At 38.1% G+C, this 26,209-nt stretch overlaps 2 protein-coding genes across 4 annotated transcripts in view; one reads left to right on the top strand and one right to left on the bottom strand.

The window, feature by feature from the left end:
* Positions 1-183: 183 nt before the first annotated feature.
* Ns1 (Nucleostemin 1) lies at positions 184-2,712 on the bottom strand. The gene is made up of 8 exons (XM_003700399.3): positions 2,554-2,712; positions 2,355-2,459; positions 1,901-2,268; positions 1,453-1,840; positions 1,016-1,370; positions 731-953; positions 471-642; positions 184-407 (listed from the first exon to the last, which is right to left on the bottom strand). Exons 1-8 carry the CDS (start codon positions 2,570-2,572, stop codon positions 313-315), a joined length of 1,725 nt encoding a protein of 574 aa, XP_003700447.1. The 5' UTR covers positions 2,573-2,712; the 3' UTR covers positions 184-312.
* A 100-nt stretch (positions 2,713-2,812) lies between these two features.
* The window catches only part of cdi (serine/threonine kinase), a 45,445-nt gene continuing 22,048 nt past the window's right edge, over positions 2,813-26,209 (top strand). Inside the window, exons 1-2 of one of the 3 annotated variants that reach the window (XM_076534366.1) lie at positions 2,813-2,918; positions 9,066-11,099. In XM_076534366.1, the coding sequence (XP_076390481.1) occupies positions 9,528-11,099 (1,572 nt within the window). In that variant the 5' untranslated portion in view covers positions 2,813-2,918; positions 9,066-9,527. Of the gene's footprint in view, positions 2,919-4,562; positions 5,309-9,065; positions 11,100-26,209 lie in introns of those variants that run through there. The other 2 variants (XM_012298919.2, XM_012298918.2) reach the window with 2 other exon arrangements.

The following is a 26,209-nucleotide window of genomic DNA, read 5'->3' as shown; positions in this document are numbered from 1 at the left end:
GAATTACAGGAAGGAAGGTCATATCTTGTACTCCAAGGACATTTCTAGGAAATTGTCATGTCAAGGTCATTCTTCCAGATTGAACTGATAGCGACATCTATTTTAGATGAACTAACCTATTTTTTCTAAAAACAACAACTTCTATTCTTAAATTCTGTGTTAAAATATTAGAAAACAAAGTCGTTATTACAAAATGGATGTTTATTAATACATAATATTACGTATTATTTACATTGAACAAACATTTGTACAAATAAAAATTCACCTATTGTATAAATTTATTTCTAGAAAATAAACAATTTTACAGTATATTTATTTTTCCACAAAATCGGTACTGAAGTCGTAGTCATCAGGAGCACTGATGTTGAATCCTTCAAATTTGCCAGCCAAACTTACTGCTAGTTTTTCTATAAAATTTAAATAATTTTTTTTTACAATATACTTCAAAAGGTAATGTTGTGAATGCTTACCTCTTCTTGCTCTGTTCTTCTTCTCTTTTTTAAATTGCAATTTATTAAGTTTATTTAATTTTTGATTGCCTTCGATCTCAAAAATTGGGTCTACTTTCTTCTTCCTTGTTTCATTTCTGTTCTTTTTCATATTTTCTGTTTTCTTCTTTATCTTGTTCTGTATCTTGATTTGCTGTACAAGTGAAATAACACATGATTACTAAATTAAAAAAGCTAGGTATACATAAGTTTAGGATCCGTGATCTAAGAATCTAACTTACTGTTTCTTTCTGCGCGTCAATTTCCATTACAGAGGTAACTGGCCCGGAGCTTTCGATTAACAACGGATCGACAAGTGGTTTGTCTTTAGATTCTTGTTCCAAATTATCAAGTATCATTTTTTCCTGTGTAATGACACTGTCAATATCAAATTCTTTACTCATCTGGCTGACAATTTCTGCAGATACATGACAAACCGATTGTTCAGGAGGAACAGTGTAGTACCTAAAGGAATAACACGGATTTATAATTATCTGATAAACAATAAAATATGATATTCTAAATACCTGATTTTTCCAGAATTCCAATCTTCCAAAACACTACGAGCTGCCGCTAACTTATCAGGTATACCTCCTCTCCTATACTTTCCCATTCTAGCAGCTTTCAAAGCAAAGAATTCGTCAGGCGTTGAAAATTCTGGTATATTATAAAGTTCCATTAATTGTGGCTTTGAAATTCTTTTTAAAATAGTAGATGCTGGTGTGTATGGATCTCTCAAAGATTGTATCTTTACTGCATTTTTCAGAGCCACTGACGCTTCATCGCCGTTTTCACCATAGTCTTTAGCAAAGACTATTCCTGGTGAATCTAGTAAATGTATTTTGGAATCCAGCTGTACTGCTTGCATAGCCTTTGTTACTCCTGAATATCAGAAATCACGTGATATAAAATAGGGAAAATATACATATACATATAAGTGAGAAAATAGTGCAATATAAAATACCTGGTGTACTTCCTACACTACAGGCTTTACGACGTTTCATAGAATTAATTATACTAGATTTTCCAACATTTGGAAGTCCAACAACTCCCACTCTAATACTAGTTTTAACATTTCCAGCATTTCTGCAGTAGTTTCCAAGTAACTCCATAAGTAATTCAGCACCAAAACAGGTACCACTTTGTATCATATCTTCTGACTTTTTTGCTAATTTCCTTCTACCTAACCTTTTTGCTTGATCTTGAGTTGAAGCCTTAAATGGAACAGTTGGAAAACTAGCACGCAAATATTTTAACCACTGATCTAAATTTTCTCTGGGTACTAAATCTGCCTTATTTAAAACAATTACTAATCTCTTGTTTCCCTTTGCAGACTGTACTGCTTCTTCAACCTATAATTGAAATAAATTATTTTGTATTGGTATTAATAATTATGGCATATTTGATAATACCTCTTTACATCTGGTTCCTAAAGGATCTCTGGCATCAACAACTTCAAGAATAATGTCTGCAGTGTCTAATACTTTTTTGAATTCTTTGTAGTAAGCTTTTAATGAATTTTCTTTTTGTGCCACAGCCTCTTTTATTTTTTCATGTACATTATCTGTTTCCATTTCTGTGTGTTCAGCTTGTTTACGCTGTGCTGATGACACCAATCCTTCCAGACCTCCTTTAGCAAGCTCCTCTTTCTTCTTTTCACGAGCAGCTTCACGTAATTTTCGCTTTTCTTCCTCACGCTGTTTCCTCATATCCTCTACCTCTTTCAGTATATCCTCTTTGAAAGGGCATTGATTTGGAACTTCAATGACTTTTGGTTTATCTATAAAATTGAAAGAAACAGTTAATTTTCTTTTAGTATAAATACTATACAAGTGCCTTATATAAATATATAACTGCAGTATTTACTTTTTGGATGTTTTTTAGCTGCTTTTCTTAATTTTCGATTGTGTTCGCGAACTTTTTTTTCGATTTTATATCTTTTTCGAGCGGGCATACGCTTGCTCTGCTTTTCTACAATAAACATAACAATTAATAACAATTCAAAATGTAACCTTTTTTTTACATTATATAAATTAAATTAAAATGATATAATTTATAAACTTACTTAAACAGAACTTTGCCATTTTTCTTTGATTTTATTCACTAACTTAGACACTTAACTACACTAAAAATGATTATGCTATTGCAGTAGCAAGAAACGTTTGAAGAAATATCACGTGTACACAACTGTGCCGTGAGCAAAAGATAGGTTAGAATCAGTCTGGTGAATATAAGAAAAAAATGTACCGAAATATAGGAACAAATTATGTCCTGGAGCTAGTAACCTGAATAAGAGATCTCTAGTGGCGAAGCTGAGAAGCTCATCGTACAAGAAGGATAAGGATAACAGAGATTGTGTTCGAACAGTTTGTGGCAAAGAAGAAATATTTTCTTATGTGTTCTTTTTCAAATTATTTAAAAAATTATACGGTATAGTATATAAATTAATTTTGGAAGTTGACCAGAGAATATTTCGGAAACTTTGAAATGGCAATTGGAAATGTAACTGCCAATTTAACTTAGAATTTCTCAGTTTTGCCGCTTGAGGTCCCTAATCCACTCTAAAACTAATGCTACTGTTTGAAAAATTAGGAACGAAATAAAGGAAACAGAGTTCTAAATCTGAATATAATAATTATAACTAAGTAAAAAGTAATTTAATATAATTGTAGACGTAATGATGTGATAAAAGAATTGGAACTACAGAAATGTTGGCATTTCTACAACGGTATGTAGAAACTTAGGTACCTTTCTGAGAAACTGAAATTTGTTGAAAGATAGTGAAAGGTATCTATGCTTGTATGCATATGAGAATTCTCACACTTTCATTCCGCGTAGCAAAAAGCGGTTGTTTAGCGGCGTAGAGACGAGATCGTGGCAGTAAGGTCGGATTGGAAATTCTCATAAATTATTTTGTCCCGTGAAATCGCTGTTTCGTACATTTTCATTGAACAAGTGATACAATTTCACCATTCTTATTCTCACGGTGTTACTTTCATGGCAATAACATTGTTCTTGTTTGGTGAACTAAAGGTAGTACCATTCATGGTTTAAGCTGCCAGGCTTCTTAAGGAAATGTATAAATAGTTTTTCGAGTGAAACCGATCATTCATTCAACGAAGAAAAAAAAGATTTATTAATTTAGTGCCTTCCTTTTGAACACATTAATAGACAATTCAATATTGAAAGTGCATCAATGAATCTACCTTTAAGACGTGTTCCAAAATTATTTACATTATGTATTTATAAGAAAATACTTGAGTGCAAGGGCCTTTTAAGCACAGGGCACTGATCGATGACGGCACTGCATGTTATTCAATCCACGTGTTGCGTGTTCCATTCAAATTGAAATGTTCGCGGAAGGTAGTAATATTTAGCGTTTAATCGAAGAATCTTAAAGTATCGTAAAAATTACGATTCGAGAATAAATATTTTTAATCAATTTCAATTTGTCATTCTCAGTTATCATTCAAAGCATATCTTATAAAATATTTATCTCTGCATTTAAAATTTTTATTTGTATCAGACGTGTATATGAACTTATAGGTTATAATGATCATCTGAACTTAATCTATCAAAGTTCAAAAGTTTAGACATTTTAAAGTCTCAAAGTTCCGAAATAAAATTCTGATAAAATCATGACATCAATGCAGTGCCAAATTGAGGGTATTTGGCACTTCTAAGAGAATGAAGTTTCGGCGCCTCTATGTATACACATATATATGTATGTACATATGTATAGACACATGCGGGTTTTGATACTCAGTTGCAACTTTTTCAAAGCAACGTAAGCACGTTATCCAGCGAACTAACTGTTCAATCTTTTCAAATAAGAAAATCAAATGATTTTCAATTGTTTAGATTCGCCTTATGCTAAAATCAGCCCTGTGTGAATACAATTCCAAAAAAGCTACTGTTTTTTATGATAATTTTTCAATTATTCCGACGCTTTAATAACATAGGGTTGAAAGAGGCGCATTCGAGAGACGTGCCATCGCATTCGATTCATTAGCAAAGAAGCGCGGTGGTGGGGGTAAGTTCGGAGAGCCTCGGGTGCCGCCGACAGACGGCGTGCGGTGGAGCAGTTCATTTCTGTAATGGCCGCCGTCTGGCGTTGTCGGTGAATCGGTCTCATTCAGCATTCTCGCGAAACGAACTGCACAAAGTTATCGTTAACAAAACTTTGGTGCACGAGAATCCACGTGACGAGAAAGGTGTGGTGTTCGCTCGTGCATTGTGTACGGTGGTGAATCAGCGGTGAGTCCGCAACGGACGTTCCGTCGAGAAAATTCAAATCGGATGTGCACTGTGTCCTCACTGTTTACTCGACTCATCGACCGTACAGAGTGCGACAGATCGAAGAATCGTGTTCGTTAATAAAAGAAAATGCAATCGCGATCGCAGAATGCGATCGAATTTTGGAGATTGTTGTTGGAGAGTCGGGGATAGCTTCGTCCGCAGACAGTAAACAAAAGTGACAGCGTGTGTAGTGGACGGGACACACGGTCATGCCTCCCGTCTCGAACGAGCCTGACGACGGTATTTGACGTGTGTTGTTCTTCGCGAGCCCGAATTCTCACTCACGTGGTTCAAGGTCTTCTAAAATCATCCTAACGTCACGCTGCCAACGAGTCCCAGAGAGTTTCACGCCACTTTCGCGATCGAATATCCCTCGACTGTTGTCATTGACAGTAGTGCCACGCTTTTTCCCGGTTGATCGCCTGTGTTCTTTTATGTTCTGCAAGAACTTTGCTAGCGGGATTGGGGAGATAATAACCGAACACGGGCAAATATTGGATACGTCGTTTTCATTTGCGCAGGTACTTGTTTCGATTTTTTTAAAGAGATAAGGTGCATCGAACTTTCTATCGAGGGTTTCGGCTACTTCTTAAGCCTAATTGCGGGGATCCTCCAAATTTTATGGGCCGAGATCCATTAGCTCGTAATGTATTATTATACGGTTCATAAATTCCAATATTTTAATGGTTTAAAGTTCCTTTGAACGTATACTTTCGAAGGAAGGGGTTAAATGAAAAGCGTTGTTTTTCAAATGTCTCACGTGACTCATCTAAAAATCAGTTCGCGGTCTACCAGTGGGTTGACTCCCACACTTTGGGAATCTTTGCTCTAATGAGAGGACCATTGAACTATGCCACGACAAACAAGCACTTTACCTTCTAGTAGCAACTTCACGATTGTTTCGCTTGTAGTCTAGTGTCAAGGCTATAGCGTTGTTTTATGTAATCCAATCATGGGTATCTTACTTCGCGTTTCAAGCTCCGACAAAGGTTCAACGAACTATTGTTTTGAGACAACAGTATTACTGGAGAACCAGGAAAAGCCACGACTGTGGCGTCTCTGATTTTTATCAAACTTTTCCGGTGAATTTAGATCGAAAATAAAATAACTCAAATGCGAGTTTTTACCAGTATACACTCATTTCAAAAATATTTAACATTGAATTTTGTGATGTCTGAAAATTATAAATAAAACGTGTGAATGTCAGAAAAATAAAGGTTGACGATTTTTTCAAATAATGTGTACCGAAATAGCTGCTCGCATATGGTCCGGTTATTTCTGTTCTAGATTCATCAGAAATAGTTTGATGAAAATGAACAACCCTACAGCTGACTTCTTGGTAGTCGACTTTTTGCTACAGTGGCACTTTATCGACGTTGTAAACAGACGTTTGTGATATTCAGGCCACTCTTACAAAACTAGGCCACGTGATATTCAATCTCGAGGTTCGATAAAAAAAAGCATCACGTTATAATTTCACCCTGTAAAAAAGCACGCCAGGCTGGCGCATCGCGTCGCCAATTAGACACAGTGGGTCTCGTAATTGCGGGTATGCAGTTTATCGTAAATTGCATTTCTCGCGTGTGAAAACGGTCATCTGCCGCGACCAGTGGAAGAAGTAGCGCTGCTTTGTAAATCAAATCAAAACTTGTAATGTATCACCGCTCTGCTACGTTCAGCCAACGTGCACACATGTATCCGCGTTATTTAACAAATCCGTCCGCATTCCCGGGCCCGACAACTTGGCATACGAGCAATGCCCGATACACGCTGCACGCGTGCCGCCAAAATTCCAAATATTTCTGTTATTATTAACGTTTGCGGCATGACACCTGCTTCGGACTTTTGCTATTGTACCTCCGACACTCGTTGCATTTTCGTTGGTCAATTTCTTACAAACATTCAAAATTAGAAATTTTATAATTTAGGAATTTTGAACTTAATAAATTTTGGAAGGTGAAAGTTTAAAAATTCGAAGATTTTTAGATTTAAAAATTCAGGGATTTAAACATTTTTAGATTCAAAATTTTTCTTAGAAATTTAAGATACATATGGGGTGTCAATTGTTTACAGTAGTGTGACAAGCGCGGACGCAGGTGGTGCGTCGTGGGTTGAGTGTAGTAAGACACACATGTTGCGTCATCAGTTTTGTTCTAGAATAGTTAAGACGCATACGGTGTGTCATTTGATTACATCAGGTAAATCAGGTAGGACGCATACGGTGCGTCATATGTTTCAAAGCATAAAACACATTTGATATATTCCTTTCTATTAGAACAGTTAAGACGCACATGGTGTGTCATGTGATTGCGTTAGGTAAATAGGATATGACGCATATGGTGCGTCATAGATTTTTATCAAATCACAAAACACACATGATGCGTCCATTTTTATTAGAACAATTAAGACGCACATGGTGTGTCATGTGAGTGCATCAGGTAGATGAGATATGACGCATATGGTCCGTCATAAATTTTCATCGAATCACAACTCGTACATGATGCATTCATTTCTTTAAGTACAATTAAGACGCACATGGTGTGTCATGTGATGCATCAGATAGACAGAATAGGACGCACATGGTGCGTCATATATTGTCGTGAAAGTATAAAATGTACAAGGGGTATTAATTTCTGTACGAACAATTAAGACGCACATGGTGTGTCATGTGATTGCTAGGTAGGCGGTACAGGACGCACACGGCGCGTCATTCAGGTCAGAACTTTCTTACAGATTTCTACGCGTAAATCGTATTCAAAGATTCCAGATCGTATTAATGCAATGTTCTCCGTATTAAAGAAAGCTACGATTCGTTTGCATGGGTATAATAAGAAAAAGTGGTAATAAAAAAATATTTAAAAGGAGTAAAAAAAATTTCTTCCATGTTATTTATGTTGAAAAAGTCATTGATACAGTTAATTCGAGGTTCCGTGAAAGAAATTTGATTTACGGTTGTTTGTTCGAGACATCTGTAAATCACAGAGCGGTATTGTAACCTTTCTCTGTTAAAGAAGCCGTGATGCCAAATGAAATCGTTCATCCGTTGAAATGTGTTTTTGGAAAGTATCCAGAGATTGTTTTACTAATGGGTTGATTGCTTTAACACGTTGGCTGTCACGTTATTATCTGTCGAAGTTTTCAATTATAATTCTCTTTGTGACATATGCCGACTCTTTTCACGTGTAATACCAATATTTGATAAGATTTGATCAGATAAATTTGCAGAACAGAGATAACTTCTGTGACGATTATACAATTTTCTAGGTATAATCGTAGCGTCGTCAGTTTGTTCCGGTGATAAATTCTTTAAAAATTGATTTAAGGTTCATGCATCATACGGCGGAACTTCGATATTTTCCTGCGCCAGGGGCTTGAGGGCGGAGCAGCGAACTTTAAAAATCAAACATAGCTTTGGGATAATAGTCTACAGATAACAAAGTTCTTGCGATAATTTGATTATCACTTCCCGTACATCTTGCAGATAAAATAGATTACTATCGCTTTATAAGTTGACAGACACTGAAAGCACTAGTTTATGTTATCCAGATTCTGTTGATTGTAGCACGTATCGGTCTCATTATTTTAATCAACGATCAAAGTTTTTTAGGAACTTTGCAGTCGACAAAGTATTAAATTATCGCCGCTAATTTTATGCAGTACAAAATTGTTAATGTCCAGAGAAAATAATTTAGAGTATTCTATCGAATACCACTTTAGTTAAATGTGTGCAAGCTGTTTTATTAGAAATATCCTGTCCGCGGTAAAATTTTAACGTTCGCTTCCAGAGCAACAGGTGTAAGTCTCCCTTGTGTAATGTTACACAGTCAAGTCTAAACGTGTTAAAAACAAAAATAGCTTTACAAGCGATACAAACTCTTGCATACCAACAGAAAAGTTTTATAAAATTTCTATAACATTGTAACTATAAAAAAAATCACACTTTCGCAAGAATTTCTTAGTTACAAAATAACAGCTAAATAATTGATAAGAAAGAACTTTTATGCTAGCCACAAGATCAGCAGTAAGATATCGAAGTTTACCTTCCTTGTTTTTCAACCCGATTGATGCATGTGGCAGCTGTATCTAATCGATCGATAATATTAAAAATGCGTGTAATGCAAGAAATACACAGTTCGCGTCGACCAATCATAATCGCACTTGCAGTACCGTACCAAAGTTCATCTTATGGCGAGTTTAGATCGAAACCGGTTCGAAGTCTAGAAATAGATCTCCCTGTAAAAAATGAGCGTTGATTACTAACGAACTCCATGTGCACAGATTTGTTCCAGGAAAGGCAAAATCACCAGGGTGTTCGAGGGAGGATCGAGAGAAGAGAGGCGGAGAGAGATGTGCCAAGTTTCGTCGTTGCGGATGTTCCGTGTGCTTCCGAGGTTGATCGACGCCAGCCGTTTGCCGCACTGCGTCCCCTGCTAGGACCATGTCCTAATCCGTCGTGATCTCGAAACCGTGATACCACTGCCAACCATAAGTCTCTTGGAAACGCGACCTTGAGATGCCGAGCTACCGTGTCGAGGTCGTAGCTCGTCGCCTCGCGAGTCTTCCGGATCGAGCATCGACGATCTCGTTCGTTTGAACGAGAAACGGTCGAGTCACGTTACGTCGCGTCACGTTACGTCCAGCGATAAGACTGATCAATTCGCGTGTAATGCAGGACGAGGAGGCGACGACCCTCCGTCCCGGTTCAACCCGCTCAATCTCCCGTTCGCAATAACGGCGAAAATGTTCGGCAAGGTGCCGCCGTCGAACACGCCAGGGCCACCTTGTAGCTGCGACTCGTCCAGCAAGTCCTGCGTCAGATCAACTGGCGCCACCACGTGTTTGCCGTGTTTCTCGGTGGACGAAACGTCGGCCATGCTGACGGAGGAGAAATCGAAAGCTTGGAGATCGAAGGACACCTGCGTCCACGTGGTCTCCGAGGCACCCTCCACGGGCTTGGAGGAGAAGCAGAAGATGTGGAGGTCGAAGGAGAACGTGGTCTTCGAGGCGCCCTGCATCATCGAGGACAAGTCGAAGAGCAAGAGGACAAAGGATGCCCCGTGTCCTCTGAACGAACTTTCCACTTTTGCGGAAGATAAATCAAGGTCGTCCTGGAGACTGAAGGAGAGCAGCACGGACGCGTCTCCCGCGGTCGAAGACAAGTCCAAGGCGAAGAGATGCAAGGAAACGTGTTCCGCGACCGACTGCGTCGACGACAAGAAGTCCTGGAGGTCTAAAGAGAGCATCGTAGAGAGCTCCGTCGAAGACAAGTCTAAGCCTCGCAGAGTCTCCAAGGACTCCGGTATCGCGGAGTCCTGTTGCGGTTCGCAAACCGTTCAGACGAATCTGACCCAGTCGTCGACCGTCGAGATCAACGGCAGATGTTGCAGAGCGGAATCGAGCATCGGTGCTAAGAACTCTTGTTCGAAGTACTCGAAGGAGGCTACCCATGGACGAAACCACGCGGGTCCGACAACGAAGTCGAACTCGGTCGTTCACAAGTGCTCATCTAACCCCAATTGCCCCAGCTTCGCGAAATCCCCGGGCTGTTCCGGTGCCAGCAAATCGCAAAGAGTGCTTTGTTCCGCCAGTCTGAGCAGCCTGAACGTTGACCCTGGCTCCAGGGAGTCCTCGAAGATCACCAAGAAGCTCTCTGGCCAGAGAGACTCGTTGACGGGCAAGGAGCAACACGTAACAGGTGGGAAGTGCATTGCCAGGGAGACTCCTCGGCAGGCTGCTTGTTTGGCGGGAAAATCTTCCAGCAGGTCTTCCGACGCGGTGTTTTCCGCTTCGAACGGCAAGAACAGAGCCGTTTCGGAGTCGAGCGACGAACCCGACTCCTCGATGGACTTCTCTGTGATCTCCGTGATTCAATCGACTGCGAACGAGTCTTGTTCCAAGTCGTCCGTGAAGTCTTACGGCGATAAGGACACGGTGGACTCGGCCACCGGTGGTAGCTGCAGAGATTTTACCACGTCCACGCCGGCTAAGGACTGGATGAAGAACAGTGGCGACGCGTTGCAGCAGAATTGCGTTTCCTGTCTGCCGCAACATCTACCGACCGAGTTACAGTTGTCTTCGCCGAAGAGCTACAGGGAACGAGAAAAGTGCCGTGATCCGTGGAGACCCACCGAAATGGAAAGCAATATTTGCAACCTGAACCCGTGTCCCAGTGATACGTATCAGGATACCGGTACCAAAAGGAGGACAGGTGCTTCCTGCCAGGCGTTGAGGCATGCCGTTGCGTCGTTGAATCGATTGGATGACTTTTATATGGAGAAGATTGGTGCTGGATTCTTTTCGGAAGTCTTTAAGGTAGGACCCCCCCTTTTTTTCTTTACTTCTTGTCTATCGATAAAAATTGTTTTCTTTGTCTGACGATGAAGATTAAGGCTCGAAATGTAGACGTTCAAATAGAGGCTAGTATTCAGATATGTGCTGGCAATATTTGGATTATGACTGGAAGTATTTTATTTATTTTATTTATTTTAAATAGTACACACTTAGTAAAACACTTGGACAATGTAAAGATCTATTATCTCTGTTTATATTGCATATGTAGCACATTGTAATTTTTTTATTAAATCGTTTAAGACGTGGAACAACTTTTTAGCGATTGAGTAAGTGTTTGTTTACTTAACGAATATTTTTAAAAAATAAAATGAACAATGTTTTATTACCGCGGTTTATTTGGAACGGTATTTTAATCCGCTCACGTTCAGGAATTTAAAGCCAGGATACGCACCGTAGTTCAATATGGTAATTAGTAGAAATGTTTTCTTCCTGATATAATAGCTTTTCACGTTTTTCCTACAGGCATTTTTGCTGTTTTAATACATTATTTATCGCGAGTATTAACCACGCAATATCCAGGCATCTTATCTTTTTAGATTAACATCAGAGAAGATTAGATACGAGTGCGTGCAGCTCGCTTCGCGTTCTCATGAAATTAATTCCAGCTGTAATCGTGTGATTACTCGCTGGTAACGAGCTAGGGTTTTTCTTCGTTGATTCTTTGCCCCATGAGCAGATTTCGTTTCTAATCCTCGAGTTACGTCCGTAAACTATTCTCCACTCTTAAAATGTGTTGATCGCACATTTCCATCAATTTTGTAACAAACTTTCACTTACTCATTCTTAACATTCCATCTATTATCGATAAGGAAGATAAATGGGTTTTATTCTCCTTTAACTTAGTGATAAATCGAAATTAAAAACGGGATTCCTTGTATCGACTTCCTCTTCTTGCAACACATTTCAGTTTTTAATTCTTTTATCCGAAGTTTCTGAAGATAAGATAATATCAAACCAATGTGCGTAATTTTTATTGTTTATGTTTCTAATTGTGTATAGTATTTTTGTTCTTTAATAGCAGTAAAAATAATTAAAATGTTCGTCATAAGTGTGTATAAAGGAGGATAAGCTTTTACTCCTCATTTTTTCAGAAGCAAAGTTTGAAAGTCTTTCACATATTTTAAAGAATATAGAGATAACGATGATTCAATGCATAGGCCTCATAGCGATCCATAACATCAACCCAGCCAGATTTTTCTTTATGACTTATCGGCTCTTTGTTGATCTTTCATCGGTGTCATCGCAAAGTATCGATTCCCAGAATTTTGATAACACTACTATTTCTCATCTGTCAGGTGTGATATAAATAGGTCAACAGAAAATTGAGCGTACAGGTCATGGTGATTCGTGGCTCAAATGTGTCTAAAAATATATTCGCTATGATTGATAACGCTCTGAATGGCTTCGCGATGTGGATCGTAGGTCAGTTTTTTCTGAACCCTCCACACTGGTTTGTGCTCTACAATTAGGTATCAAGGCTGGAATACTCTAGACCTACATAAATTCCTAAATTTAAGTGTAAGATATGGAAATACTGGAAATGGGGGTATAGGATTGTTGAAGAATGAGGATATCGGGATCTGGAAATAGGAGGACCTAGATGTGGCACAATTTAGGAATATCGGGAAATAAGGACATGGGTATTTAGGGATATTCGAGGTTAAGAATATTGGGTTCTGAGGATATGGGAGAATAAAAATAGTGGGACGTAGAGGTGTCAGAAGTTAAGGATATGAAGACTTTGAGATATTGAATGATGTCTTAAAAATACTGCAAAGGATTAATGTTGCCATGTCAGTTTATCTACCAGCAGTGTATAAAGCAGTGAAGCAGTCTGAAACTAGAGATTAAATAGGGACTAGGGTATTTCTCAGGACCCCTTGAAAATGGTCGATAGAGGTCGCGTCCTATTGGATCTTAAAAATGCTGCCAAGGGTTAATGTTGCTATGTCACTTTATCTACCAACAGTGTATAAAACAGTGAAGCAGTGTGAAACTAGAAAGTCAATAAAGATTAGGGTATTTCTTAGGACCGCTTGAAAATGATGGACAGAGGTCGCGTCCTATTGGATCTTAAAAATACTGCAAAGGGTTAATGTTGCTATGTCACTTTATCTACCAACAGTGTATAAAGCAGTGAAGCAGTGTGAAACTAGAGAGTAAATAGAGACTAGGGTATTTCTCAGGACCGCTTGAAAATGATGGCTAGAGGTCGCGTCCTATTGGATCTTGAAAATACTGCAAAGGGTTAATGTTGCTATGTCAGTTTATCCACCAACAGTGTATAAAGCAGTAAAGCAGTGTGAAACTAGAGAGTAAATAGAGACTAGGGTATTTCTCAGGACCGCTTGAAATGATGGATAGAGGTCGCGTCCTTGGAAGATCGTTATGCGAGAATGGATGCGAGTTAATTTACGCGAAAGTTTCAGTCGAGTGAAAGTCACGAAAGTCGATCGAAGAAATCGCGAAAATTTCGAAGATGTTTAACACTTTATCGCATGGGTCGATGGATCCATTACGTTCACTTTTAATACCACTAATGAATGGTATATCCGTTTCTCTTTTTTATTCTTCGACTGCAGTTCTCGTTGTGTAACGACTGGTTTAATTGTATTTATCGTACTTTGATTTCGAGATGAATTCAATGATGTACGTAACGAGCGTTCAGCCATTATTTATGAATGATATTAACATCGTTGAAAAACTGTGAGTTTGATTTGTATCTTTCGATGGTAAATAAGGAACTCGGTTGCAAGATTTAATTAAGTTTGATGGAAAGTTTTGCGAGGAACAGTAATGAAATGAGTTGATAGAATTCGCTTCGCCAACTGCTAATTGACTATCAATTAGGATCCACGATAGGAAAGATATTCATTTCCGGAAGATTTGGATTCTTGGCAGCGACATGGAATCGTTCGTCTGGCTTACGTTTTGGTGTGGTACTTCCTTCGAAGAATCTATCATCCTGCTCGAGTATCGTGTGCATTGCCAAGCGTTAGAACAGTGTCTCTTTCAAATACTGTCGACCCATCGTTTGCAGAGTCAATTATGCGTACATTGTTGCACTCTACTAATAAGATGAATTTGATTTAGACACTTATTGATCGTCGTTGGCAGCCGAATGCTGATCTCGATGATAAGTTAATAGTAATTATCGTACATGTTTTAGAAGCTGCACATTTTAGAATATATATAACAGAAATCTGCGTTGTTATATATATATCGTTTAGGACATCAACTTACATCAAATTAGCGACGTGTCATAAAGAAATTTATCAAGAAGTTGTATCTAAAGATCAGATGTCATAAAGGAAGTTATATCTAAACGTATACGTGAATCATTAGATCTCTCTTTTAAGCCCTAGATATCGACATTGTATACAAAAAATACCATAATATAAATGCTCTGACATGAGTCAATTATGACAAAAGATAAAGATCGCTACACGTAATAATCAGTGTGATTAATGTTATTGTATATGAGTGTGCCTTGATCTATGATTTCTTCGGCAGGGGCGTCGGAGCTAAGCCTTGATGTAATATTAAAATAAGTTAGGAATTTGTTAATTATTTCATTTTATGTACATATTAGAATTCCCCAATTCCATAATTTGCAGTTTCCTAATTCCCCGATTCCGTAATATCCTAATTTCTGAATTTCCTAATTCCATAATTCCTTGATTTCACAATTCCCAATTTTCTAATTCCCGATTCCATAATTCACCAATTCCATAATTTTCTAGTTCCATAATTTCCCGATTCCCTAATTCTCCATTTCCGTGATTCCCCGGTTCCCTAATTCACCGATTTCATAATTCCCCGGTTCCCTCATTCCCCGATTCCATAATTCACCGATTCCATAATTCCCCGGTTCCCTCATTCCCCGATTCCATAATTCACCGATTCCATAATTCACCGATTCCATAATTTACCGATTCCATAATTCACCGATTCCATAATTCCCCGATTCCATAATTCACCGATTCCATAATTCCCCGGTTTCCTAATTCCTCGATTCCATAATTCCCCAGTTTCTTCATTCCCCGATTCCATAATTCACCGATTCCATAATTCCCCGGTTCCCTCATTCCCCGATTCCATAATTCACCGATTCCATAATTCCCCGGTTTCCTCATTCCCCGATTCCATAATTCCCCGGTTCCCTCATTCCCCGATTCCATAATTCCCCTATTCCATAATTCACCGATTCCATGATTCCCCGATTCCATAATTCCTCGATTCCATAATTCACCGATTCCATAATTTCTCGGTTTCCTCATTCTCCGGTTCCCTAATTCCCCAATTCCATAACTCCCCACTTCCAAAATCCCCCAATTCCCAAAGTCCCCAAAGTCTAAATCTGTACACACATATTAATTACTATAAATTCTTCAGCGACCCCTTCATTGTTCCACTGTACTCAAATACTCACTAATTCCAAAAATAAATGAAATACTCTACATGTTTGTCTCAGATAATTTTTATGGTTGCAATTGTAACAACCTTGACACTCGAATATCGGTTGTTTTACGAGGACATCACGTACAGAAAATACATCGGTCGATAAAGGCGAGGAAATAAAATACGCTTTACGAGGCATTCATGCAGTCGTTAAGATAATGAAAGTATCAAGTCGTTCCATAAGTTTATGCGTATTTTACTTCGTATTGTTACAATGTTGCAGTAATTTCAATTCCCAAGGACAATTTCCCACTTACGTCATACCACCACATTCAGGAAAATAAAATCATTCCACAGAATCCGAGTTGTTTACCGAGAATCAGATCAATTAGCATACGTGGCATTTAATAAAAGAAGAATACAGAGATTCACAACGGAATTATTTCGTAACAGCTCTTAATTACAAGTACAATTTTGCTAAATCATTAATGTTTGTTCAATCAAGGACTGTCAACTATGAGAGACAGGTTTCGCAAGCAGCGTTCGTGAACCACTTCCAAGGAATTCTGCGACACGGTTGTCAATCATTCTTCAAGTCGTTTATCTCGTTTGTTCAACAACGATCCAGCGGGAAAACTAATTATAATAATCTTCAGTTTAATTATAACTGACATTTCATTTGGTCGCGTTGGAATCAAAATTTCATAGGCTGACGAAACAGATCGAAGATGAACCGGTGACAAAAATAGACTCGCATCTTCTCATTTTCTTTCTGTATACATTCTTTTCCTTGTTCACGGATTCCTCTGTTTCCATCGTTCAATTTCTAGTTCGGGAAAATTGAAATCTGTGTAGAAATTTCAAGTAACCGTGTATGAACACGTTGCAACTGAAGTTTTAAATCAGAATTCACTTTCGAGAACTTGCTTCATTTGACTGCGACTTGTTGCATTATGTTTTGTCCGACAGATCAGACATAACTATTTACTGCTACAATGAATGAAGAAAGTTCATGCGTATTTTATATTCAATAATCATTATTCAAATATTTATGTGACCTCTGTTTAATATTTTCAAAAAAATCAGAAAATCCAAACTAATTTTCCTGATCGGTAGAAAAATCAGTACATACTCTTGAAGAGTACGAAAAAGAAAGAGTTACGTATGACACTTCGGCTAAGGGTCCGCAGCCAGACACCGTGACGTTGAACGAACAAGAAGACCAAGAACAAAACATAATTATGATTAACGAGTAGCTCGTTCGCCAAAGACAAGGGACGAGTTCCGTGTTACTGTTCCTCCTTTTACGTTTCGTCGCGTTACCTGAAATGCCTTTCCCTTGTACTTTGCGCCATTGAAAAATTTCACCTCTCTCGACCTGTCTCCGCGAACACTTCGAACCATTAGTTCTCTCGCGCTAACAAAGTTTCGAAAGACTCTCCCGGGTATTTAATCCCGAAGAGGATCATCCACTTTTGCAACTTCGACATCGCCACTTTAGTTTCATTGCACTCCGTGTTATATTATCCATTTCGTGAACGGAATTACTTGTTGAGGCACGAAATTAATTATTAATTATCGTTAATTATTATTAATTTAGGAATTGGGGAATTATGGAATTGGGAAATTTGGAAATCGGGGAGTTATGGAATCGGAGAATTTTGGAATTGGAGGATTATGGAATCGGGGAACTATGGAATTGGGAAATTAGGAAATCGGGGAGTTATGGAATCGGAGAATTATGGAATTGGGGAATTATGGAATCGGGGAATTATGGAATTGGGAAATTTGGAAATTGGGGAGTTATGGAATCGGAGAATTATGGAATTGGGGAATCATGGAATCGAGGAATTATGGAATTGGGGAATTATGGAATCGGGGAATTATGGAATTGGGAAATTTGGAAATTGGGGAGTTATGGAATCGGAGAATTATGGAATTGGGGAATCATAGAATCGAGGAATTATGGAATTGGGGAATTATGGAATCGGGGAACTATGGAATCGGGGAATTATGGAATTGGGAAATTTGGAAATCGGGGAGTTATGGAATCGGAGAATTATGGAATTGGGGAATCATGGAATCGAGGAATTATGAAATTGGGAAATTTGGGAATTAGGAAATTATGGAATAGGAAATTTGACAATTCTAGAGTTTGAAACTCAGGAAGTCCAGCACTCTACACAATTATAAATCTATAAATATCAAAATTTGAAATTTCCTAAATTTCGAAAGCTACAGCCCCAAACTGTAAAACCTACAAACATGCAAATTATAAAATTCAATACTTCCAAGCATCTCTGCCCGATTATCATAAACCAAGTCATAAAAGAGAAAATTTTCTATGCAGATGTTTTACCAGAACGTTTAAGTTTTAAACATTATAACTTGCCACCTTGCAACCTTAATAAAACTAACCTCAATCCACTCGACTATAATTGTGCCACGACAATTACACATGGCAACAGTTATCAAAGTAGCCGCGAAACTTTAGAGAAGATTTCATTTGACACGTCTCATATCTTCGTCGCGATTCGTCTCGGTGGTACAAGCTGGCAGGCGCGTTTTCGTAATTCGTTACAGCGAGAAAATTAATAAGGAACGTGGTCGATTTTCTTCTGTAGCTTAGCCGCTTTCCTTATTTCTAATTCCGTCGACGGGAATGGAATGAAATTGACCGAGACGAGCACCGCTCGCGAAACTTATTTGAATTTTACGTAACCCGATAATTATGTAGCCTATGTTCGCTGGAATTCTCGTTCACGAACACCTTTCTGATTTCCGAGACGTTATCGGACGTTTTTATCGACCGTTTTGAATAACTCCTCGATGAATTTTAATTAGCCTATTATTTTCCTTCGCGTTCCTGCCCAGTGAATTTGCTTAATTTATTTGTTAGACGAAAGAAATCTCTGTACATAGACAAAATACGTATTGATCTTTTTTTTTAATTTCTCTATTCCAGAAATACCGATCGCGAGATTTGTGTTGGCCTCCTTACGCGTTGTTCGAACGATTACTAATTATGTTAATGATATATTTGCTCTCTATGCATGTAAATTATACTTTAGAATCAGCTCATTTCAGGGACCACTAATTATGAGACACCCTGTATACCTCTGTATTTCATCTTCAATTGATAACAGCCATTAACAATAATTAATTTATTTCCCAATTCCATAATTTCCCGATTCCATAATCTTTCAATTCCATAATTCCTCGATTCCATAATTCTCCGATTCCATAACTTCCCGATTTCCAAATTTCCCAATTCCATAATTCCCCGATTCCATAACTCCCCGATTTCCAAATTTCCCAATTCCATAATTCACCGATTCCATAGTTCACCGATTCCATAATTCCCCAATTTCCAAATTTCCCGATTCCATAGTTCACCGATTCCATAATTCCCCAATTTCCAAATTTCCCAATTCCATAATTCCCCGATTCCATAACTCCCCGATTTCCAAATTTCCCAATTCCATAATTCACCGATTCCATAGTTCACCGATTCCATAATTCCCCAATTTCCAAATTTCCCGATTCCATAGTTCACCGATTCCATAATTCCCCAATTTCCAAATTTCCCAATTCCATAATTCCCCGATTCCATAACTCCCCGATTTCCAAATTTCCCAATTCCATAATTCACCGATTCCATAGTTCCCCGATTCCATAATTCCCCGATTCCATAATTCCCCAATTCCATAATTCTCCGATTCCATAACTCCCCAATTTCCAAATTTCCCAATTCCTAAATTCCCACTTCCTGAACTCCCCAATTCCCAAATTCCCAATTCCTAAAAACCCCCATTTCAGATACCTACACTAGTCGTAACACCCTCTATAGATTAGTGGTTTCTAACAGTGGTATGATTATTGCAGTAAGGGGATATCAATACGCTACAATCGATAGCCGCTAACCGGAGACACGATCAGCTCGTAATTTCGCGGATTCACCCTAATTTAACTGATTGTATATCTATCAAGATTTGTATCTGCGAGGGTTATATTGAATCGAACAAAGAGGTTTTATTATCGATATAAATCATGGTGTCCTTGGAAACGCATCGCTTCGAATGGAATGCAATTATTGTACTTGTGGTAATTCGTACGTGCATTTATGGCTCGCGGATATCGTCGCGGTGAAAATGCCGTAAATTATCTACAATGACAGGTAATGTTATTATATATGCAGGTATTGAAATAAGGTCGTTTCACCGAGTGTCCTTTCGGTCAGCCGATTTCCTCCGACGTTTTCTCTCCTCGTTCTTCTTTTCTATTAAACCATAAACAGCACGAAGCCACTCTTTATTCTACAGTATATGTAATAGTGTAACTAATTCTTTATTATTTCATTTGTGCCTGGAATCACAGGTTACGAAACAGCAAAGAATAGCAGGTTACAAAATCTGCGGGCCAATCATCGATTTGCCTCGATGCGTTCAAATCGATTACCCGTTGAATATGAACGAATAGTTCAGGAAGGAAAGGTTCGAAACTTAATAGTTGCAAATACGATGCTCGACTCTATCTGCGATTGTGTATCTCTTTCGTTCAACTCGAAAACGGCGACCCACTTAAAAATTTCACCCAAGAACACTGAATCCAATTATTCGCTGATGTACAGTTTCCCAGAGAATTTCATTCCGGCTTGGAATGCAGTCCAACCGAAACGCATGTGAAACGCAAGGATTTGCAGATGCCTCGGAGAAAGTTCACGTAGTTGCTGTTCATGTAGGCGCTTTGACATCGGCCGATGAGTTGCAAACGACTCTGGCTGCTAGCAAATTCAAGCCAACGTTATTCGAGCAGATTTCATTAGCTTGTTCTGAATGGAACAATGGTCACAAATCTATTTTATGTCTTAAAGTACTGTTCGTTGCTGTTATATTCGGGTCTCTACAAGTTTTTTCTATTTTATATTATTTCTTATTGAGTATTATTTATATGCACTTCTTTGTCTATATATGATTTGACGCACCATGTGCGTCTTTCATGGATACATTTATTTTATTAATAATTAAGTTGAAAATGTATGACGCACCTTGTGCGTCTGATACTATATAACCAAGTTATTCTATTGACGCACCATGTGCGTCTTCCTCAAATGATATTTGATACTACAAAATATATGACGCACCTTGTGCGTCCAATGCTATATATACGTAACTTCTCATTGACGCAGCATGTGCGTCTTCTTCAAATGATACTTGACACTACAAAATGTATGACGCACCTTGTGCGTTCAATGCTATATATACATAACTTCTCATTGACGCAGCATGTGCGTCTTCTTCAAATGATACTTGACACTACAAAATGTATGACGCACCTTGTGCGTTCAATGCTATATATACATAACTTCTCATTGACGCAGCATGTGCGTCTTCTTCAAATGATACTTGACACTACAAAATGTATGACGCACCTTGTGCGTCTGATACTATATAACCAAGACATTCCATTGACGCACCATGTGCGTCTCCTATGTATATTAATATTTGACTAATAATTTAAAGTCACAAAGCATATGACGCACCCTGTGCGTCCAGCACTATTGGAGTATATTTCATTGACGCACCTTGTGCGTCCAGTACTATTGGAACATACTTCATTGACGCACCGTGTGCGTTTCCTATGTATATTAATATTTGACTAATAATTTAAAATCACAAAGCATGTGACGCACCCTGTGCGTCCAGTACTACTGGAGTATATTTCATTGACGCACCGTGTGTGTCCTCTATGGATATTAATATTTGACTAATGATTTAAAATTAAAAAAGCATATGACGCACCTTATGCGTCCAATCGAATCACATCTGACTGACGCACCATGTGCGTCTCCCCTACAAACTGATACAAAAGGACCAAAAAATAGATAGTTGCATTACAAGGAAAATAGGAAGAACAATAATCGTAAGTGTTGGGTCATTCCAACAAGTAGTAATAGCAATGTCGTGTGTATCACGGAATTTGCTCGAACAACGTATTTTTAGAACAAACAACACGCTTCCCTTTGATCGCAACGTCGGTATCGGTCACTTTGATACACAGACTCGAAGTTTGCTCAATTGGCGCACGAGTTACGCGGCAATTATATCACACAGCATATTAATACCACGAGCCGCGTCATTAAGGATCGATTAGCGTAACGTAACGACGCGAGCGTTATTAATTATGACGAGCAAACCACGCTCTAAACTCGTGTCGAACAGAGACTTTACGATACAGTTTTACTGCCGGCTGTAAAACAATGGTTTCGGTCGCTGCGGTATTCGAGACGGTTTCAATGTTAACTGCGAGTCGATTAATAATTTTTGACGAGAGAATGTGATTGATTGTTTACTTCGTCAGAAACAGGGACTTGGATCGTTCATTGGGGCTGAGATCTTTATTCGAGTCAAAGCGAGATGTTCGACCTTCGTATGATAGGTCATTGAGGAGCCATTTATCTCATAAGATTGTGCTATAATAATTACGTGCTAGGAAACACTCTTCTATATGGAGCCAGAAGAGTACAACAGACTAAGATTGACCTTTTGACACACTTGATACATCTTCCTGTATCTTTACCTTGTAAATGTTACCAGTAGCCATACCGTTATTTACCTTAGTTTTCACGCATCTGTAAGTTCATCCTCAAAAGGTCAAACTATAGAGCGTTTAGAACACCTAATTTCACAGTGTTTGCACCACTTCAATCGTCGGACGTATGAACACGTGCCAAACCTTTAGAACACTCAAGGGAATGAAAGTAGTAGGCGAAGAGACAATCTCCACTGGTGTCATCCATTTGCCTATAATTTTTTGGAAAAATTATAAATGTAACATATTGGAAAAACTCGATAACTGCAATTTGATAACTACCCTCTTGAAATAATATACAGGGTTGAAACTTAGTATACTATGTATACGATGATGCACCTCATGCGTCCAATGCTTATTGACGCAGCGTGTGCGTCTTCTCCAAATGATACTTAACACTACAAACATGTATGACGCACCCTATGCGTCCAATGCTATATAACCTAAGTATTGTATTGACGCACCCTGTGCGTCTTTATGATATAGTATTTAACATTGTAAACTTGTATGACGCACCTTGTGCGACAATGCTATATAAACATATCATCCCATTGACGCACCCTGTGCGTCTTCCTAATATAATATTTAACATTGTAAACATGTATGATGCACCTTGTGCGTCCAGTGCTATACGAACATAACATCTGATTGACGCAGCGTGTGCGTCTTCTTAATATAGTATTTAACATTGTAAACATATATGACGCACCTTGTGCGTCCAATGCTATGAACGTAATATCTCATTGACGCAGCGTGTGCGTCTTCCTCAAATGATATTTGACATTATAAAATGTATGACGCATCTTGTGCGTCCAATAATCAAAACATTGCATTGACGCAGCGTGTGCGTCTTCCCCAAATGATATTCCACTCTACAAAATATATGACACACCTGGTGCGTCAAATTCTTCATTCAAGAATATAAAAGTTCTCAAGTCGTGTTTAAACATTTGCAGTCCAATTATAGAACGCGAAGTATCCTCATGCACGTCACCATGAATCAGTGTCAACTCGAAACAACAAAAACTGAAGAATTAAAGTAACAGTACAGAAGTAAAGAAAATGGTAAAGAAATACAGTAAATAACGTTATTGGAAAGTCGGCCAGGTGTGGTTTACATGGTGGTAGTAAATAGAGACGAGCGAGTGATCGATCGCCGGGGGTCAAGAGGTCAAAAGTGGTTAGCGTCGCGACGCGACTCGGTGCTCGCGCGGAAGACCTTCGTAAGGCCGTATAGCTGGTGAACGATCTGTCGGAAGTGTACGTATACCGTCGGCCTCGTAGGATACAGAAAACAACGACCTTGGCTCGGCTACGAGGCGAAGAAGCACACCATGCGAGCATTTCCTTCCTGCGGCGAACTAAGAATGCTTGAAGCGGTCGAGAAAGCCGGTCACGCAGCGTTGGCCATGGAGTACGAACAACACTCTCTAATGAGCCTCTGTTACGGCTTCTCGTTCCTCGCTCAATTTCGTCCTACGATCGATTCATTAGCCGATACCACCTATAGGCTGTTTCATAATATCCTCATACTTAATCCGTTTTGGCGCAAACTGCGACCTTCGTTTTAGAATCGGTTAGAATACATTCTTTACTTTTACTCAACCGTCATTTACTTTTTACTGCATTATTTAAGGGGTAATTAACCCTTTTACAACACTTGGTATTCACTTGCTACCTCTCTATCTTTACGTTTATTTTGCAGTATGTTCCTTTTTGGATTTTGTAAATATTCTTATTTATTCTTAGACTAACAATTCTAAGACTATTCTTGTCTTGAACTTTACCTTCAGATTCGATAGCTAAATGCAATTTTTTCAGCTAAGAGGGTTAAACTTCACTTCCAAGGTACATTACGTCTTCATAGAAATTTTGTAGACGCTTCATTTTTCTTTTCAAAGAGCCAATGAGGTGTTCATGTCCTAGATTGCAATCCAACTGTTTTCTGAGGGGTATGTTTCTTAAGTAATTTTATAAGCTTCACATCCTTCTTTTCAAAGCCCCCAATCAAGTCAGGTATTCACTTCCTAAATGAACTATACTTTAATCAATCCATTAATTCATTATATTTTATAGAACCTACCCTTGTTCTTCGAGGTGCATTTTATTTTCGAACAATTTTTGTAGATGTTAAACTACTGAGGATTTTTTGTCCTAAAAAATCTGATGAAGTTGATATGTTCTTAAATTACAATGAAACTTAGCTTGTACCTTAAAGGTAAACTTTACCTTGTACTTTTTAAAAAATTATATAGATGTTATGATAAAGTAAAATTGCAATTCATAAGTTTATTTAATGAATAATTGAGAATGGAAGTTCTCAAAAGCTCCTAATCCTAGTTTCGAAGGAACCATATGTTATAAACAGCCTGTACATACAGGTTGCATAGTCGTAACCGTCTTCGTTACGCGGTTCGCTCATTCCCGATCCCGCGTTCCAAGAATCCTCTCTCTTTCCGCGGAAATCGGCGGAAATTCACGCGAAACATCGTGTTTCGAAAGTGATGGAGTTTCTTCACGTTCTCCGTCATACACGATCGCCAATTACGGGGAAGTAAGCGTTGCCAAAAGCGATTTGGAAACGCTTCCTTCTTCATTCTGAATTTCGATCGGGCATAATCGACTGTTACGGCTAATTATAACGTGCATTCGTTCTAATTATACATAGTTTCCCCGATTAGTGCTAGTACATTCGTTATACATTTCGAAACGTTTTATTATAATTTTACTGCTTTATGGTACAATAGAATTTTGTACGGACGTGAGGATATTAGAATGCAAGTATTTAGGCAATCAACCCTTCGTTGTATCATAAGCTACATAAATAAAAATAAAATAAAATAATATGAAATAATATGAATTTGTACTCTCAACATAAACAGCAAATTTCATCTTCGTTGTATCATAAGCTACATAAATAAAAAATAAAATAAATTAATATCAAATAATATGAAATTGTACTTTGTACATAAACAGCAAATTTCATCTTCGTTGTATCGCAAGCTACATAAATAAAAAATAAAATAAATTAATATGAAATAATATGAAATTGTACTTTCAACATAAACAGCAAATTTCATCTTCTTTGTATCATAAGCTACATAAATAAAAAATAAAATAAAATAATATGAAATAATATGAAATTGTACTTTCAACACAAGTAGCAAATTTCATCTTCGTTGTATCATAAGCTACATAAATAAAAAATAAAATAAATTAATATGAAATAATATGAAATTGTACTTTCAACGTAAACAGCAAATTTCATAATCAATGGAACTATCGAATATATTTTTTATTTTTGTAATTACAATTTTTAATCCCTCTTTAAAATGTTGTGAGTTTGTGCTGTATGAATTTTTTGAATTCTTGAAAGATCTTGTTTATTATCTTGTTTTCTCTGTCTCGTTAAAAGAAAAATGATGCAGCAAGCATTTAACATAAACGCTCACTTAAGTTTGTACTTTTATGTACCAAATATGTGGTAAAATGGAACAATTAGTGATCAAGTTTCTACCGCATTTAAATGTGTTCGTAGAGAAGTCCGTTGAAGAACATCTGTCGATCGATCAGTCAGAGAAATCTAGGATCTGGAGTGTCATTTCGATTCCTAGCATTTTCTCGAACACGCTTTCGTATCTAAGTTAATTACGGAGAGAATTTCCATATTCCGTAGGCGGTGAACTTTTCTTCGATCAACTTTTACTCGTCGAGTGTAAAAGCGAAACCAGAATTCGATCGATACGAAAAAAGAACGCCGACCTGATTAACTGACGCGTTATATTTTTCATTTTGTCGCCAGATAAGCCTGTTTCCATTTAGGTGAAAAGCGAAACGCCATTTTATTGCGATAACGAGACTAAAACGTGATATAAGTAGCTGGTAGTGCCAGTAGAAAGAGGGATGAGAAAATAAGTCCGAAATCTTTTCGAACTTTCTTCTTGTGGACTTTCTCATCTACTTTGCTAATCCTTATGTCTACAAGGTCTTTTTTATGGTTTGAGATTCAGATTTAGGAGATATCTTCAGATTTCTACATCTTCTAATGTAGTTATACTTTCAAATATTAGGTTACTATA

This window comes from Megachile rotundata, chromosome 1, assembly GCF_050947335.1.
Source record: "Megachile rotundata isolate GNS110a chromosome 1, iyMegRotu1, whole genome shotgun sequence".
Classification (NCBI taxonomy): Eukaryota; Metazoa; Arthropoda; class Insecta; order Hymenoptera; family Megachilidae; genus Megachile; species Megachile rotundata.
The sequence above is the reverse complement of the archived record's forward strand: the minus strand, read 5'-3'. Positions and strand labels throughout refer to the sequence as shown.

Bases quoted from the DNA above. Each gene is read 5' to 3' on its own strand.
- Ns1 (XM_003700399.3), bottom strand. The intron at 1,371-1,452 runs GTATTTTATATT...TCTGATATTCAG, and splicing joins TAGTGTAGGAAGTACACCAG to GAGTAACAAAGGCTATGCAA. The intron at 643-730 runs GTAAGTTAGATT...TCACTTGTACAG, and splicing joins TTGACGCGCAGAAAGAAACA to CAAATCAAGATACAGAACAA.